Genomic DNA, 15,252 nt, shown 5'->3' with positions numbered 1-15,252 from the left:
ATGTGGCACTTTCATATTTTCCACGCTGAAACACATGTCCATGAAAGATGAACGTCTTTTCTCCCTGTCTTGTCAGATGAATATGATATCATATTCTACAGTCTTTGATGTCTAATGTGCTCAAGGACAGTAGGGAGTAGCTGTGAGCATGCTCCTCCATCATTTCTCAGCTTCAGTGAGAGACATTTTGCGAAATGCATCTTGATAGAAAAGTTATGAAACTAAATAATGTACGAGATAAAAACAGGAAAACACGGTGTCGAGGTTATGTAGAAACATTTTTTTTTTAACAAACTGATACAAATACACAAGATACAGATACAAAAACGTTTAACAGAGTGCTGACCTTGTGGTCCTAATAAATACATACATGCATCAGTAACAGATCTATCTGCTGGAATGCACAAAAACACCAAAGAGCTGCTTGTGAAAATGGATCAACTGATATTTTTTCTTGTGTCTTTTCAAAAAAATTGGTATAAAAATGGAAAGGGAGAGGAAAAATGAAAGAAATTCTGCAAAAGAGTTTTTTTTTCTTCCCAACCGTGACAAGCTCCTGAGACCTTTGTGGAGAAAATGTATCAATTCAAGTGAAAAATCTCCTCCACGTCTGCACTCGAAAGGGCAGTAATGGTTATTTTACTGGTGGTCTGATGTGCCTCACTAGAGCAATGTGTACTGAGAGCTCTCACACGGCTTTGCGGTGGTACTCGGGGGGTGCAACCTCGTAGTCACTGGCACTGAAGAGGGTGGATGAATTCTTTACCAGATACCTGCAGAAAAGGTACAACTGATTGTCATTATGGAGGGAAACAGAAAACAAATTTCTCGCTCTGCAGCCGTCATGGTCAGCCTATCTATCCCAAATATCTAAAATACACTCACTTGCCAGTTCATTAGGCAGACGTTTGAAGACAACAGTCTTGGAATAACTTTTATCTTTATAAGTGTTGTAGCGTTCAGTTTATGTTGAAACAGTGACAATTCAACTATATGATCAATTAGAGGATGTAGTTTGTGGTGCAGTTAAACTGGATGGAACTGAACACAAAACTGTTTGTGTTATTTAGCTTAGCTCTAGATGGGGTTGTCAAAATAATATAAACATTTGTGGATACAACACAATACAATTCACAGTACTACAAACCACTGCCGACAAAGTAAAACACAGCTGAATCAACAGCTCCCTCAGTTATTTTTCAGTTAGTTATTTACAAAGGCAGAATGCCATAACCTTCATGACGCTGAGATTTTATTTCAGAGCTGTTATATAATAGCGCATTTGTTTCCGCTTGTGTACCTAATCAACTGGCGAGTGAGCGTATACGAAATGATTTATATAATATGATATGTTAGCTGAGGCTGTCAGCCTCCGTCTTGTCAAATTAAACTCCCAATAGGAGTCTTATCCAGTTGGACATAAAATAAGACATGTCTAAAAAGAGAAGAAGCAGAAGCTCTTCTTGGGAAATTCTGAATCCATTTGCAGCACTGACACGATGTAACCCACTGAGGACTGGGCCGTTTAGTTTTTTAGTTTAAACCAAAATAAACCTTTGGAAGATGATGGAAAGGACTATACTGTGTAGGCCTGTGACTGGGACTCAAGAAGACTAAATCATCTGTGTTTCCTTTAGTACTTGCACCAGATTTCCAAGAAATGACCTACAGACAATATTTTCAGCTTGCGTTTGCGGTGCCTCAACATGTGTATTGTCTATTGTTCTGGGTCCGTTTCACTGGCAATACGAAGGACATAAAGGTGGAAAAATGATGGTACACGTAGCAAGCAAAAAGTGTTAATTTATCATTTTAATAGCCCGGTGTTCCAGCTGAAAAGACATCAGTCCTGTATGGAAAATCTCAACGCTCTTCTTTTTCATTGTGTTTCTGACATTGACTGTCCATTCTGAAAACAAAACATGTACTTTTTTACTGAATGCCATGTCACTATTCAACCACCTGGAAAACCCCTCTCTCAACAGGGGAGGTGGACTGAGACACCACTTATCAAGCACTTATAACACAGTCGTGACATCGCTTCCCCGGAACATTTCAACCCATTAACATGTGAAGACCAGAGAGTTTCCATTAATGGATTGTTAGAGAACCACTAATCGTGAAAAAGAAGACACCATTCAGACTAATCTGAACGATTTCCTTCTAGTTTAAGATGAGCATCTTGTGGATAACACACCCAGCACATGTGAGTTGAACCCCACCCACAAATGTTCCGAATAAAAGCCTTAACTCCCCATTTCTCAAGCCACTTGAGAACTGGGTTCAGTAAATGTTTCTGCAGTGTAGTTCAGATAGTGACAGCTTCATGACTTAATTTTGAAGATTTCAAATAATTTATCTAACAATGCCACACATGAATGATGTGTGAAACTATTTTATATATGCACCCTAACCAAAGTTAGCTCTATCTGTCATGATATGCGTCACCGCGTTCAGGGAGTCTCAGCAACAGTATCTTCCAGAGCAGAAAATCGATTTCATGGCTTATGTTTTGAGGATTTGCAACAAGCCTGGCTGTACTAATCTGAATGTGGATGTAACATGACATTTGAGAATCGGGCAAAAGTGACATGGAGTCTCTGATGGTGTGGTGCGAGATGAACCTTACTTGAGGAAATCTTGGAGGTAACTGAGCAGCAAAGCCAGACTCTTCTCATCTAGTGGAGTGTAGGCCAGCATGGCTCCGATACGAACTGTTGGAGGACAACAACAGATGTGAGGAGAAATGCAGAGGGAGGCTGCAGGCTGAATTAGATTAAGAACGGGTTATTTACATTCTGTGTCAATGTGAAAATGGGTCATTAGAGGAAAAATACTTTCGATAGATCAGTGATTTTTAACCATAAATTACTTAATTTGCAAATTTGATAAATACAGAATTTTAGCTGATGACAAAATGCTTCAAACATGATAATACTGCGATGATGTAGTGAAGCTACATGGTTGGGGCATAAGGATTTTCAGTAAACACCATATCCGTTCAAGCCCAGTGGCACACTGAGGCCGACAGCTGTTTACCACAAGGAAAAAACATCCCTGAAGAAGCAGAGCAATGTAGTTTATGGAGTTGAGGGCTGTGAGGGATTCACAGACTTGTACACTGGTAAAACAAAATGACCGCTTCACAAACACATGATGCAACAAAGAGCCAGCTCTACAGGTCCCGACTCAACAGTCCACCTTCACCTGAAGGACAAGGGACAGTCTTCTGAGGATGTACAAACTTTAGCCAGGGAAAACAGATGATTTGAAAGAGGACTAAAGGAAGCCATCAATGCAGTCATTAGAGACACACTTTACTACTCAGGTTAATCTGAACAACATCCTGTAATTGCAAGTATCTGGTTGTTAACAGACCTTAGTTACGCAAGTTTCAGGTGTGCACCAGCTACAGATGTTACTTATAAAAACTTAAACTCTCCATTTAAAAACTGGAGAAGCTACTTGGCTGAGGCAAGTCCAGCTGCCATTGATGGGGGATGAAGAAGTATAATGTTGCCAGTAATGAGTTGCACTGTGGGCAGCAAGAGGAGCCTTGTGTGATACTGGTGTAAAAGCCAAAGCAGTAATTAAAAGGTTCTTTTTTGCTGTGGATGTACTTTTACTAATACCAAAAAAGTCTTAAATCCCTTATGATTCTCTAATTCTCTAATTAGTTAATTGCACATTATCTCATATTTACAATGTGTAAATATATTTTTTTTTAAACCAAACTGCTTCCTTGGTTAATACGGCAATTCGAATATCTGACAAATCAAGGTAGCTAACAACAATGACGCATAAATCTTGTTTATTTCACCATTAAGCAATAACAGATAACGTCCTCAGTAAAAATCAAATGGCAAATCTCAGCATAATTGTGTAACGTCTGCAATTACAATGGCTTTTGTCACTTCATGAACTGATGACATAATGATCAATGATTATAACCGAGCCTATTTGTAAGTTGTGCAACTAAAAGAAAGAACTCACTGATGCTCTTACTTGTTCCTTAACTGAAGTCTCAAGTCACTATGACAAGTCAATGTTTTTAAATCCAGGGTGATAATTACAGTCTGACCACCACACACACACACATACTGTTAAAATGATTCAATTTCTTAATTATTCAAGGGATAGAAACATTTTTAATTGCATTTTTAATAGAGAACTGTCTGGGACGTTCAGCTCAAATGACCGTTACTCATCCTCGGACTGTGTTTAGACCTTCATGTATTTTAGAAGACAGGAGTTAGATTAATCCCCACTGAAAACCCAGGTGAGTCATATTAGCATGTGATGTCCAATAACATCTCAATAAAAGTGACTGCAATTAATGATTTCACCTGAATAATAACATCAAAAGAAATGTGACACTGACCTAGTGATAATTGTGAGGTTTATATGTATGCATGCATTATATAAGCTGCATAATATAGTGTTGCATACTGATACAGAACGGGAGATTGGAGGACATGGTGCAAAGCCTTCGCATGCTGTATATGAAAAGACCTTGTAGCTGTTTAAGTAGTAGGTGAGTGAAGACTAAAACGTTTAACTGAAATCAAATATACAGAGCTGCATCATAAAATCATGTGCCTGTACCAAAATAATAAATAAATAAAACAGGTCAAATACACACGCAATCTAACTAGGGATGTCCTGATCGGGAAATTGGTATTGGGGTTGATCCAGGCATCATTAAAAATATCCCTGTAGTGTCAAAACCTCTGTTTTTAGCTAGTACCTTCTCCCACAAGAAGAAGAGGAACCAAAATCACACAACTAAACATGCAAACTGTGTGGAGTAGGAAGTACTTAATACTACCAAGTTGATTCGCCACAAACAAAAAGGAGAAACGGAATACATCAAGCAAACTCAGACAAAGGCTGCACCAAAACAACAACAAACAGTTTTCTCTGAGACAACATCAAGGCGAAAAATGTTACACAGGCGGTCGCACAGTTTATGCCGATGGATGATCAGCCCATTTCCGTAGTAGAGAACACAAGTTTTTACCGTCTGTTGGAGCTTCTGGAGCTTCTGGAGCCAAAGCACAAACTACCCTCTCCTCGCTACACTAGCTTTGACAGCCCTATTTATTGTACTTAATTCAGTCGCATGGTGCAGAGTCGCAAGTACGATAAGAAAAGCATTTATGAATCTACAGGAGATGAAATTTAGTTTATTTAAGATTGGAAAGGGACTCAATTTGGGCCGATACTGAATATTAAAAGATCGTTATCGATCAGGACATCTCTAAACATAACTGATATGTCTTCAGTGTCTAGACTTGGTATAGGTATGAACACAACAAAGTGACATCAAGAAACTAATGTTAACGATGGCCAACTTTGATATCACCAGCGTCTGGGCCAAAAAAGTTTCATTTGAACACAAAGGCCACAACTAATGGCCATCTGGCACGTACGTTGTGCAAAAGCATGAAAGGAAATAACTCTACCGGGAAATTGGAACGGCCACTTTTATCTGGGAGGCTAGGAAGATTTATTAAAAGCTGCAAAATCACGTTTTATTTGTCGTTTTGATTACTTTCATTTCTCTTCTTGTCCTCTGGCTGCGGTAGAATGGCCAATCCGAGTGATCTATCTCTGACCGACTCATTCTACCAGTGATTCAACATTTTAAATTTGTGCAGGACACTACACTGCAAACACTGACGGCATTTGCAAGTGACACAAGTTGAAGAATTAATACAGAAACATTATATATTGCACCTATATTTACCTACATAAAGATTTAGGCCTATATATTAGGTCAAGTGGCTTTCTGAACACCCTAAGTAGCTTGGCCAGTCTTACGTAAAACAAACAAACAAAAAAAAACTATATTGTAAGCCAACTTTGAATTTAAAATGTGCTTAAACCATGCTGTACCGTGATTAGCACGTACTAATTACAATACCGTGATTCATTAGGTAAAGACACTTAAGGGTAGAAGGTGATTTCAGGTAAGATCTCATCCCTAGTAACACGGCAGCGATATGACATGTTTTGTGATATTTTAAGAACTGGTTGTGTAATCTCTAAAAAAAAAAATTGTAATAAGCTTTCTGCTTCTTCTGTGGGACTCATCTTGGACAAAAAGAAAAATCTGAAGTTCTACTCAGACGTGCAACAAGGAAAACAAGATGATTATTTCAGTGGGTTTCTGGGAACTGTGATGCATCTGTTTGGTCTCACAGCAGTCAGGTTTCTGCATAACACTTCTCTCAAAATTGTATAACTTTTCAAGGATATAAAATTAAATACAAAGTCTTTTTAACAGACAGGTTCTTGGGTTTCTGTTGAAAACAATGGTTTATGGCATGGTAACTTGTATATACTTATATATATCTTGTTCTATTTTTGTTTTTTTGCTCCTTAAAATGTCTGTTCTTGCACATTATGCTGCTCACTTGTGCCTTAAATTGCCCGCTGAGGAAAAATATAGTTTTCTGAATCTGAATCTGTGAGAGCCGGACGTGTGCTTGTGTTTCAAAGGTCCTTACCAAACAGACGCAGCAAATGAGGTGCTCCGTACACCTGGGACATTGGCATGTCTGGGTGTTCCGCCAGGATCTCTGCATACTGCGGCCGCTCAAACTTGTAAAGCAGCTGAGTGCCCAGCATGACGTTGAAGTACTCTCGAATGCCCGCCACCACTTCATTCACTGCGTACTCCCTGAGTGAGCAGAAAAAAGAAAAGCAAAACATTTCTTTAGAGAGAGCTCGAGTGGAAACTCCTCCACCTTTACAGAACTTTCAACAGGTTTTGGGCTATTTTTGTCAGTTACAGTATGTGTTAGCTGTGCAATGACGCAGTACAATCAAGCAACCGTGTAAAAAAAATGAATCCTGCTGAGATTCAAGAAAGGAAAATATTTGTGATTATCTTAGAAAGTACACAAATGCATTAGCCTTACCAAGAAACTACGACCATAAATGAATTTAATACAACCAAGATGTAGTCTAAAGATCAAGTAAAATACATCTAAATCATATGGTATTCTTAGGACAATGTTGTGTACTGTATGATCTGCAACAAATAGACTAAGGCTTCAGCAGCACATGGAACAACTTTATATTACAGTGGTTCCGAAGTGGTCTTGACCTTTCTTTTTATTCTCTGTGTACTTTGGTAGCAGGTGAAGTCCAGCCAGAAGTACAATTTTCTTTCTTTAAATATGGGATTCGAGGAAAATTACATGTACTGTACGATTTGCTATAAATAGATTAAGACTTCAGCAGCACATGGAGCAACTTTATTTTACGGTGATTCTGAAGTGGTCTTGACCCTTCTTTTTATTCTCCGTGTACCTTGGTAGCAGGTGAAGTCCAGCCAGAAGTACAATTTTTTTTCTTTAGATATGGGATTCGAGGAAAATTACATGTACTGTATGATTTGCTACTAATAGACACAGAAAAATAGTCAGTTAGGGCCATTTAAGTATATACATGGCCACTGTATTATATTTGAAACTGTAGTGTGTTATGTTAAAAATAATTCCCTTTCTGGGAAAACTGCCCAAAATTGGCTGTATTTTCACAGAAGCTAGTTAAACAGTTAAGGGGAAACAGGCATTATGAGACAGAAGATGAGACACATGCAGCGACGCAGAACATTGTTATCACAGGGTACAGGGGCATCTCCACCGTTACATCATTCAAACGTGTTTGTTCTTACTTATTGTCCGAGTTTCCTTTTGATTTCTTGTAGTTTGCATAGTCCTCCAAGACAGTCTCTATATTTTTCTTAGCAGGCAGATGAAATAACTGGAAAAACAACAAGAAAATTCTTCCATTTATGCAAGATTTTCAGTCTGTGACACTTTCAAACTTCAAACGTTATTTTTCATACATAACTCATAACTCTCTGCGCATTTCACTCTCAATTAAATGCTGACTTCTGCTGTCTCTGCTCCAACCTTCTATTGCATACATGCATATACTATACCAGCCAAGTCACCTGTAATGTACAACAATCAGCCATAGCATTATAACCACTTGGTCATAGTCACTGGTCAAGTGACTGATAATATCTTTATCATGACATCTGTTAGTTGGTGTGATAAATCAGGCAGCAAGTGGAAGTTTAGCCCTCAAAGCAGTAAAAATGGACAAGTGGAATGATCTGGGTGATTTTGACCAGGGCCATTTTCTGATGGCTTGACGACTGGGTGAGAGCACCTGGGTTGTTGGCGAGTACCTTTCCCAAGTGAACCATAGAAGAAAAAGTGGTGAACCAGCAAAAGCGCAACGCAAATGAGCAGCCAAGACTCTCTGATGCATGTGGGATGCAAAGTTTGGCTTGCTGGCTAGTGAGCTCTGATCCAACAGACGAAAAAGTTAATGCTGTTTGTTTTGTATGGAGCTGTATAGACCAGTCAGGGTATTTACGCTGAGCCCTGTCCACTGCCAAACGCTCAAGGGGCACATGATGATCAGAACTGGACCACAGAGCAATAGAAGAACGTAGGCTGGTTTGATGAACACACATTTTCTTTTCATTCATACTGATGGCAGGGTGCCTTTTATCTGGGGAACATATGGCGCTAGGATGCAAGCGACACCTCCTTGCCGTTACCGTGGGAGTGTGCATCGTCTGCAGCAATGTTCAGGTGGAGGTACATATCAAAGTAAAAGCCACATAAATGCCAGGACCAAGGTTTCCCAGAACAACATTACATCTTAAAGAGGTCATTAGTGTTCGTAAGTTCACTGGCTGGTGGGTTTAATGTTGTGGCGGAGTGATGTATTTCAGTTATACTTTAGCCCGTTATCACATATAAAATAATAACAGTTTAGGATTTATATTTCTTCTTGGTTAATTTCAGGAACAATAAAAATGTTTGTTATTTATGTATTCCTATGTCAAATCTGTTTTTATAGAGTCCATATTAATTCTTAAAATATACCAATTTTATGAAGGCAAATGTCTAACCTCCACACGTCAACATAGCTGAGGTAAAATGCAGGAAAGAGATTTTTTCCACCTGTTTCTGTCGGGTGATTAGGTCCCAGTCATCCACCAACCAGGGCTTTAGCTCCTCTGGGATCTTCACCTTCACCTCTACACGGTTGGTGAACATTTCCTCCTGAGCACACACACACAAACACACACACATATCACTCTTTGTTTTTTAGTGGCTATTTTTGTGGGTTTCACCTTGCCTTCACTGCACAGACCATTTCAAATTGCTGTGTCTTTCACAGGCAGAAGCAAAAACCCAAAAACTGCAAGTCATTACACCAACAACTGTTGTACCTGTGTGACAAGAGCTGCCCAGGCTGCAAATAAATTGGTTGAAAGCACTAGTAACAGTACAGATGGCAGGCCACAATCATCTACCTGAAAACATCTTTTGTGTGAAGGTCATAATTAGTTCTACTGTTAGTAACACGGTGCCAGCATTTCCTACAGTTTCTTTCTTCCGCAGACAAATGACGCCATTCTATTCACCTGGGAGACACTTTGGACACACTATACAAATACCCTGTGGTGAAAGAGCTCCAACAATCACCTACTGTGGCCCACGGGGGACAATGGTCACATTCATGTAAGAATAATCGTGTCCTCAATCAGTCCTTCGTTTCCCATTCTACTCAGAACTCAAGCTCATTTGGCAGTTTAATCTTTTGTTGTTCCTTAACAACATTCTGGCTTATTACATCTTTTCAGAGCTTTACACAAAAACAAGATGCTTCACAATGTTACCTATAACTAATGATACATACACTCTCCACTGTGGGATCAACCCGAGCCCTCTTCTTCCGTGGTCCCTGGGGCGTTTCTCCGCTGCTGGTACCTTCACCCGGCCCTGGGGCTAAACAAGACACCGATCAGAGTGTGGAAATTATGTGGGAATGAAGGTTGTGACAAAAAAAAAGTCTGTGAGGTCAATAAGGCAGATCTGTAACAGGCCCTCTAAATGGGACAGTGCTTTTAGGCATAACGGATGAGCAGGTAAACAACTTGTTATGTAATCTGAATTTTAAGGTGCCAAAAAGGGGTTCAGTCTGTGGTACTGATTGTTAACAGCATTGAAACTGGTAAATTTTCACATATACAGTGTGCATGTAAAAAATCTCTGTAGCATGTTAGACATTTCACATATAGTGCTGAATAATAACAAAAAAATAGTTATACATTGTGTGCAGTCTCAAATATGTAATGTTTTTACATGTATTTCTGAACTGAAACAAACTTTGTCACAAAGAAAGCTATTCTTGGACCACATGGCCACAATGCTCAAAATAACTGATTCAGTATGGCCAAAAGAATAATATGTAGATTATTTGTCTGTGTTATAGGCAATTGTTGATTTAATATTTTTTTCCCTCAAAAACAATTTCATTTTTTTTTTTTCATTCTTAAAACTATAAGGGATATGTAAACAAGAAGAACAAAAAGACAGCATTAACAAGGGAGTCAGTGTCGAGTATTTGTTAAAAAATACACAGACATCATACCAGTGAAGTAACGTGACTTCGGTATTATTTCATCATCATCAGCGGCTGCCAGTATACAAGCTTGTTGTTAACTAGCAAAACTCAAATGTGCCGGGACTGAAATGTCCCTACATTACAGGAAGACAACTGGCCAGCGTTTAGGGGATAACAGAGGAAGAGTCAAACTTTATTTTTACAATTACCAAAAACTTGACTTAATAAAATTATTTGATATAGTGCCGAGCCCTAATGCAAACATAAACTAATATCATAAAGAGATATGATGGGACATCTAAAATAGCCCAAGAACATGTTAATATTTCAAAAGCACTGTTTTTTTTTTTTCAGTATCTTATTAAATCTATGACAAATATTTCACTTACTCTTCTGCTTTGCCTTTTTCACTTTCCTAAAGTAAAGAAATCACAAAAGAAAGAAACATTACGAGTGAAATGATGATATTAAACAAGAACCTTAAATTGTCACCTCAAAATCACAAGACAGCAGCGTCATTACAGTGAGTTTTATCTGATTGTGGGTTTGCGGTCAGTGCGTGGGAGTCGTCATTATGTCCTCATCTGTATTTCAGACAAGAACTCAATAAAGACTGTATGAAGCTGATGCTAATGGCTGGTATGACAGCGGCGCTTTCCAGTTTATTTGCAAGTGGTAAGCACTTTGTTTCTGCTCATATAGAGCTTTAAAGTTAACCATAATCCTGAGTGAAAGAAACCACGCAGGTAAATAATACAGCCAATTAATATCAACATAAGTCACCAAGGCGGAATCATAATCAACACTATGTATGGTAATTAATGGGAGAAAATAGGATACAGCATTCTAGTTAGGAATCAAATCTTAACTTTTGTGATTTAGTACTTGCTTGCATTTGTTCATCCATTCAACTTATTGTCAGGCCAGTATTATGTCAAGTGAATTACTAGAGTTGGGAAAACATGCTGCATACTTACAGATCAACATTTTTCTGCTGCACAGCAGCAATCTTCTTGCTTGGTGCTAAACCCCTCATCTTTCCCTCAACATAATGGTCCCTGTGGAAGAAGAAAAACAGTGAGGATCATAACATACATTTCTTATACTGACCACATGTTGTAATGTCAAGAGTGTTGCCATGTTTCAACTCATAAAAGAGCAAAATAAGAAAGGAGGGCAAAATGTGTTGTAGGTCTTGTAGGAACAAATTAAACATTAGCACTTCTGTCATCTCTGCCTTCTGTGCACAAAGAGGAAAACTTACTGATTGGCCTTTTGAAGCTCTTTTTGTTTCGCAAGGTTGCTGTCCACATATTTGAGAACTCTGCTTTCAGGAACCCATTCATCCCAGCTGCACGAGAAAAAAATATATCTCAGACCTTGAAACTCAATCACTTAAGAAGACTTAAGAAAATGTGTGCAAGTAGACAAAACACAAGCTAATTAAGAAAACAAATAAACAAATGCAACACAGTAATTGCATGTGACCGAAAGAATGTTTCCAAAGGAGAAACACAAGAAATTAATAATGTTGTAATGTTGTAGTGTTTATTCTGACCCTTTTCATCACTGTTCGGGGTCCCCTGGATATATTTCTGTTTTCGTTTGTGCTTCTTTATTTGCTGGGGTTGTATTTGCAGCACGTGTTGTCAATCTGATCAACATGTTTTCTTACTTTGCTTGTGTTTTGTCTAAATAGCATGTTTTTTTTTCTTAAACTCCTTTATGTTGATCTCTCTCAGCAATCTGTAAAATACACACAGAAGATCAGACAGTCTCCAAACCATGCTGCTCACTTTTTGTTCCATCCGCTGTAATGAATGAAGTATTTAATCTGCTTATCCTTTATGTTGATCTTGACACACTGGAAAACAAAACAAACAAAAAAAGCCTGCATCAGCTGAACGTTTGCTTTGCTGTTAATTTACAACTAATAACACAAACACACAGTATTGAAACCAACCTTTGCCTCATAGAGCAATGGCCCATGAAAGCACAGGACTCTTTCACCTGCAAGGAGGGAAAACTAATGTGAGAAAAACACGTAAAAATACACATAATAAATACAATATATTCTAATGTAATAACTCGACAGACTACCACAAAGGCCCCAAGATAGTTTTTAAACTAATATATGTCGAACTGACAGCACAGTTACTCTTTTACTGAGAGGTTAGCACAGGCTAACATTTAGCATAAACCTCAAGCTAGCTAACCGTTAGCCTAGCACTAACGTGTGCCCTGCACCTTAAACTCACCTTTTAACTTTAATATAACACCACCTTTATTTTGTGTATGTTGTATTTGACTTGTTCACGTATGTAGGTTGTAACAAAGGCGCTGGGTGAATCCCTGGAGACCACTATTGTCGAGCTACAACAGCATTAACAACAATAACAACAACAAACCCGCCCCCTTCCAGCCGTTAACACAGCAACGTCCGTGTTATTTTTCGATACGCACCTTCTTGAAATTTAGGTTTAGGGTCCTGTTTTGGCGCCATTCACAGACTCAGCTGGTCGGATCTCTGAACGATCAAATTCGTGCATTGCCAGAGTCCATTTCTTCCAGGCACAAACACCTCCGACATTGGAGCCAAAGCTGAGGAGAAGCCGAGAATGGCCTGACTGCTGCGGGTCACATGACCACCACGAAGCCCCCAGAGCTGCGGTGCGTTCACATGCTCCTGCCGAAACTCGTAAAAACAAAGATTTGTCGGTGTGGGATTTTTCCCGTTGTAACAAAAAATAACAAAAAAAACAATGTTTGTTGCTATTTTACTTCATCAGTTGTATTTGTAAGTTAATTTTAGTTGCTCACACTGGTAATATCTGATATCAACACTTTGTTGCTTTACGTGACGTTTTTTGTTTCTTGTATGGTTTCAAGGTTTTTTATTGAAGTAAATGGAAGGGTAACGAAACTAAGTACTGAGGTCCAGTCACTGCACTATAGACAACAAGAGTATACATAATAAATCTAACAAGATCAATGAACTAAATGAACTAAACTCAAATATACAGAACCAATCTCAAGCAAGGATAAGAACAGCAATGAAGTGGGTATTAATAAATGAATATATGTGTACAGATATTGCACATAATGTACAAATACTCCCCATGAGAAGGCTATTAAACAAGCAGCAGAGTTCTTGCACCTTGAACTTAGTTATATTGTGGCAGTGTTTGTGTGTCTAACTGCTTCTGGAAATAAGCTGTTTCTGAGTCTGTCAGTTCTTGACCTGAACCCGAGAAGCCGGGGGTGGGAAGAGTCTTTAATGGTGCCAGCTGCCCTTTTCCTGCATCTGGCCTTGGTCTTGTTTTTTATATAGCGCTTTTCTACCTAACTCTCTGGTTCGTGGACAACCCGCACTACCTACTGAGCCACAGCCGCCCGTTCTGCTGTTGTAGATGGCATCCTCCATTGCAGGAGAGCTGCAGCCAGTGTGCAGACTTCACTGCAAAGCCTCTCTGCCTGCGACCAATCAGTTTCCGTACAACACAGTGACACATGATGTGAGAATGCTGTCAACCACACATCTGTAGAAAGATACAAGGACTGCAGTAGTCAGGCCAGCTTGCTTGAGCCTCCTCAGGAAGTACAGCCTTTGACGGGCCTCCTTCTTGTAGAGATGCTGCGTGATGCCTTCGTTGGAAACAAATTTCCATCACCTGGACAATAATGTCATGTAGTACTGTTGTGCCAAGTTTAAATCCTAAGCATAAACATTTTCTCTGGGCACTTTTTCCAAACATTTTTCGTTGCTGAAAAAAAAAGCATCACTAATTGTGTAACTTGCGTAGAAGAAACAAATTCTCTTCAGTGTCTTCCATCAATCATGCCTGAGGAAAACAGCGTTTAACGCTCTGCCTTTGAGCTGCCAATTCTGACACTCTCTTTTTATCTCCACTTCTCCCTGATCATCCTTGGAGGGTTCATCAGAGATCTCTATCAGCTACCTGCTAACTTAATATGCTGCTCTACCACCAGTGTATAGACTCCACTGGGGTTCCTGTCCATATCTTCTTTGATAGTCTGGAGCTTATCTCCACAATGGCGTCCCTCACTGGAGTCTTGTGATTTCACTTTATTAAAACAACTTTGAATCTGTCACGGCTTCAGACAGCTATTAAGCTGCATTTTAATAGTTTAGGCTAAACTACAGCAGCTGATCCAACTGGCTTGACAGACAGCTTCGTCTACATGTATCTAGTTCCTAATTAGTTCTTAATAGCCACTAACCAGCAGGTTCTCTTGTACTGATTATGTCTTTGCACTGATTCACATGATGTCTATAATATGAAGCTGTGTGCGTAAGATCACCCACTTCCAAGAGCTGACAGTCGCCTTAAACTTGAAAGATGATATTATTATTTATGGATTCACTATGTCAGTGTTTCTCAGCCTTTTATGGATGGCAACACAAGCTCTAGTTTAGGTCACAAATTTCTCATGAGCTCCGAACATAGTAATTTGTCATATTCTCATGTGAATTGGACCGCAACATACTTTAGCGCTGACAGACTGAAATGTATCTAGTGGTCATTTATCAGTATATCCATTTGTCTGTCAGGTCGCCATCTTCGTGTCAGCAGAGACGACACAAGAAACAACTCAGTCCTACATGAGAAGACGAGAAATACTAATCAGCCATGAGATTATAACAGGTGAAGTGAATATCTCCTTAACGTGGCATCTGTCAGTGGGTGGGGTATAGGGGGCAACAAGTGAACAAGTTGATGTTGGAAGCAGGAAAAATGGACAAGGGGAAGGATTTGACTTTGACAAGGGCCAAATGGCGATGGC

At 39.2% G+C, this 15,252-nt stretch overlaps 1 protein-coding gene across 1 annotated transcript; it reads right to left on the bottom strand.

Moving 5' to 3' along the window:
• Positions 1–259: 259 nt before the first annotated feature.
• Positions 260–13,106, bottom strand: LOC311485715 (mortality factor 4-like protein 1). The gene is made up of 12 exons (XM_084541298.1): positions 12,910–13,106; positions 12,410–12,456; positions 12,243–12,310; positions 11,711–11,797; positions 11,424–11,504; positions 10,836–10,861; positions 9,739–9,827; positions 8,997–9,098; positions 7,688–7,776; positions 6,513–6,685; positions 2,630–2,714; positions 260–773 (listed from the first exon to the last, which is right to left on the bottom strand). Exons 1-12 carry the CDS (start codon positions 12,947–12,949, stop codon positions 689–691), a joined length of 972 nt encoding a protein of 323 aa, XP_084397424.1. The 5' UTR covers positions 12,950–13,106; the 3' UTR covers positions 260–688.
• Between the last annotated feature and the right edge of the window lie 2,146 nt (positions 13,107–15,252).

The sequence above is a fragment of the Chelon labrosus genome (genome assembly GCF_963514085.1).
Source record: "Chelon labrosus genome assembly, chromosome: 3".
Taxonomy (NCBI): domain Eukaryota; kingdom Metazoa; phylum Chordata; class Actinopteri; order Mugiliformes; family Mugilidae; genus Chelon; species Chelon labrosus.
This window is presented reverse-complemented; position numbering and strand designations above follow the sequence as displayed.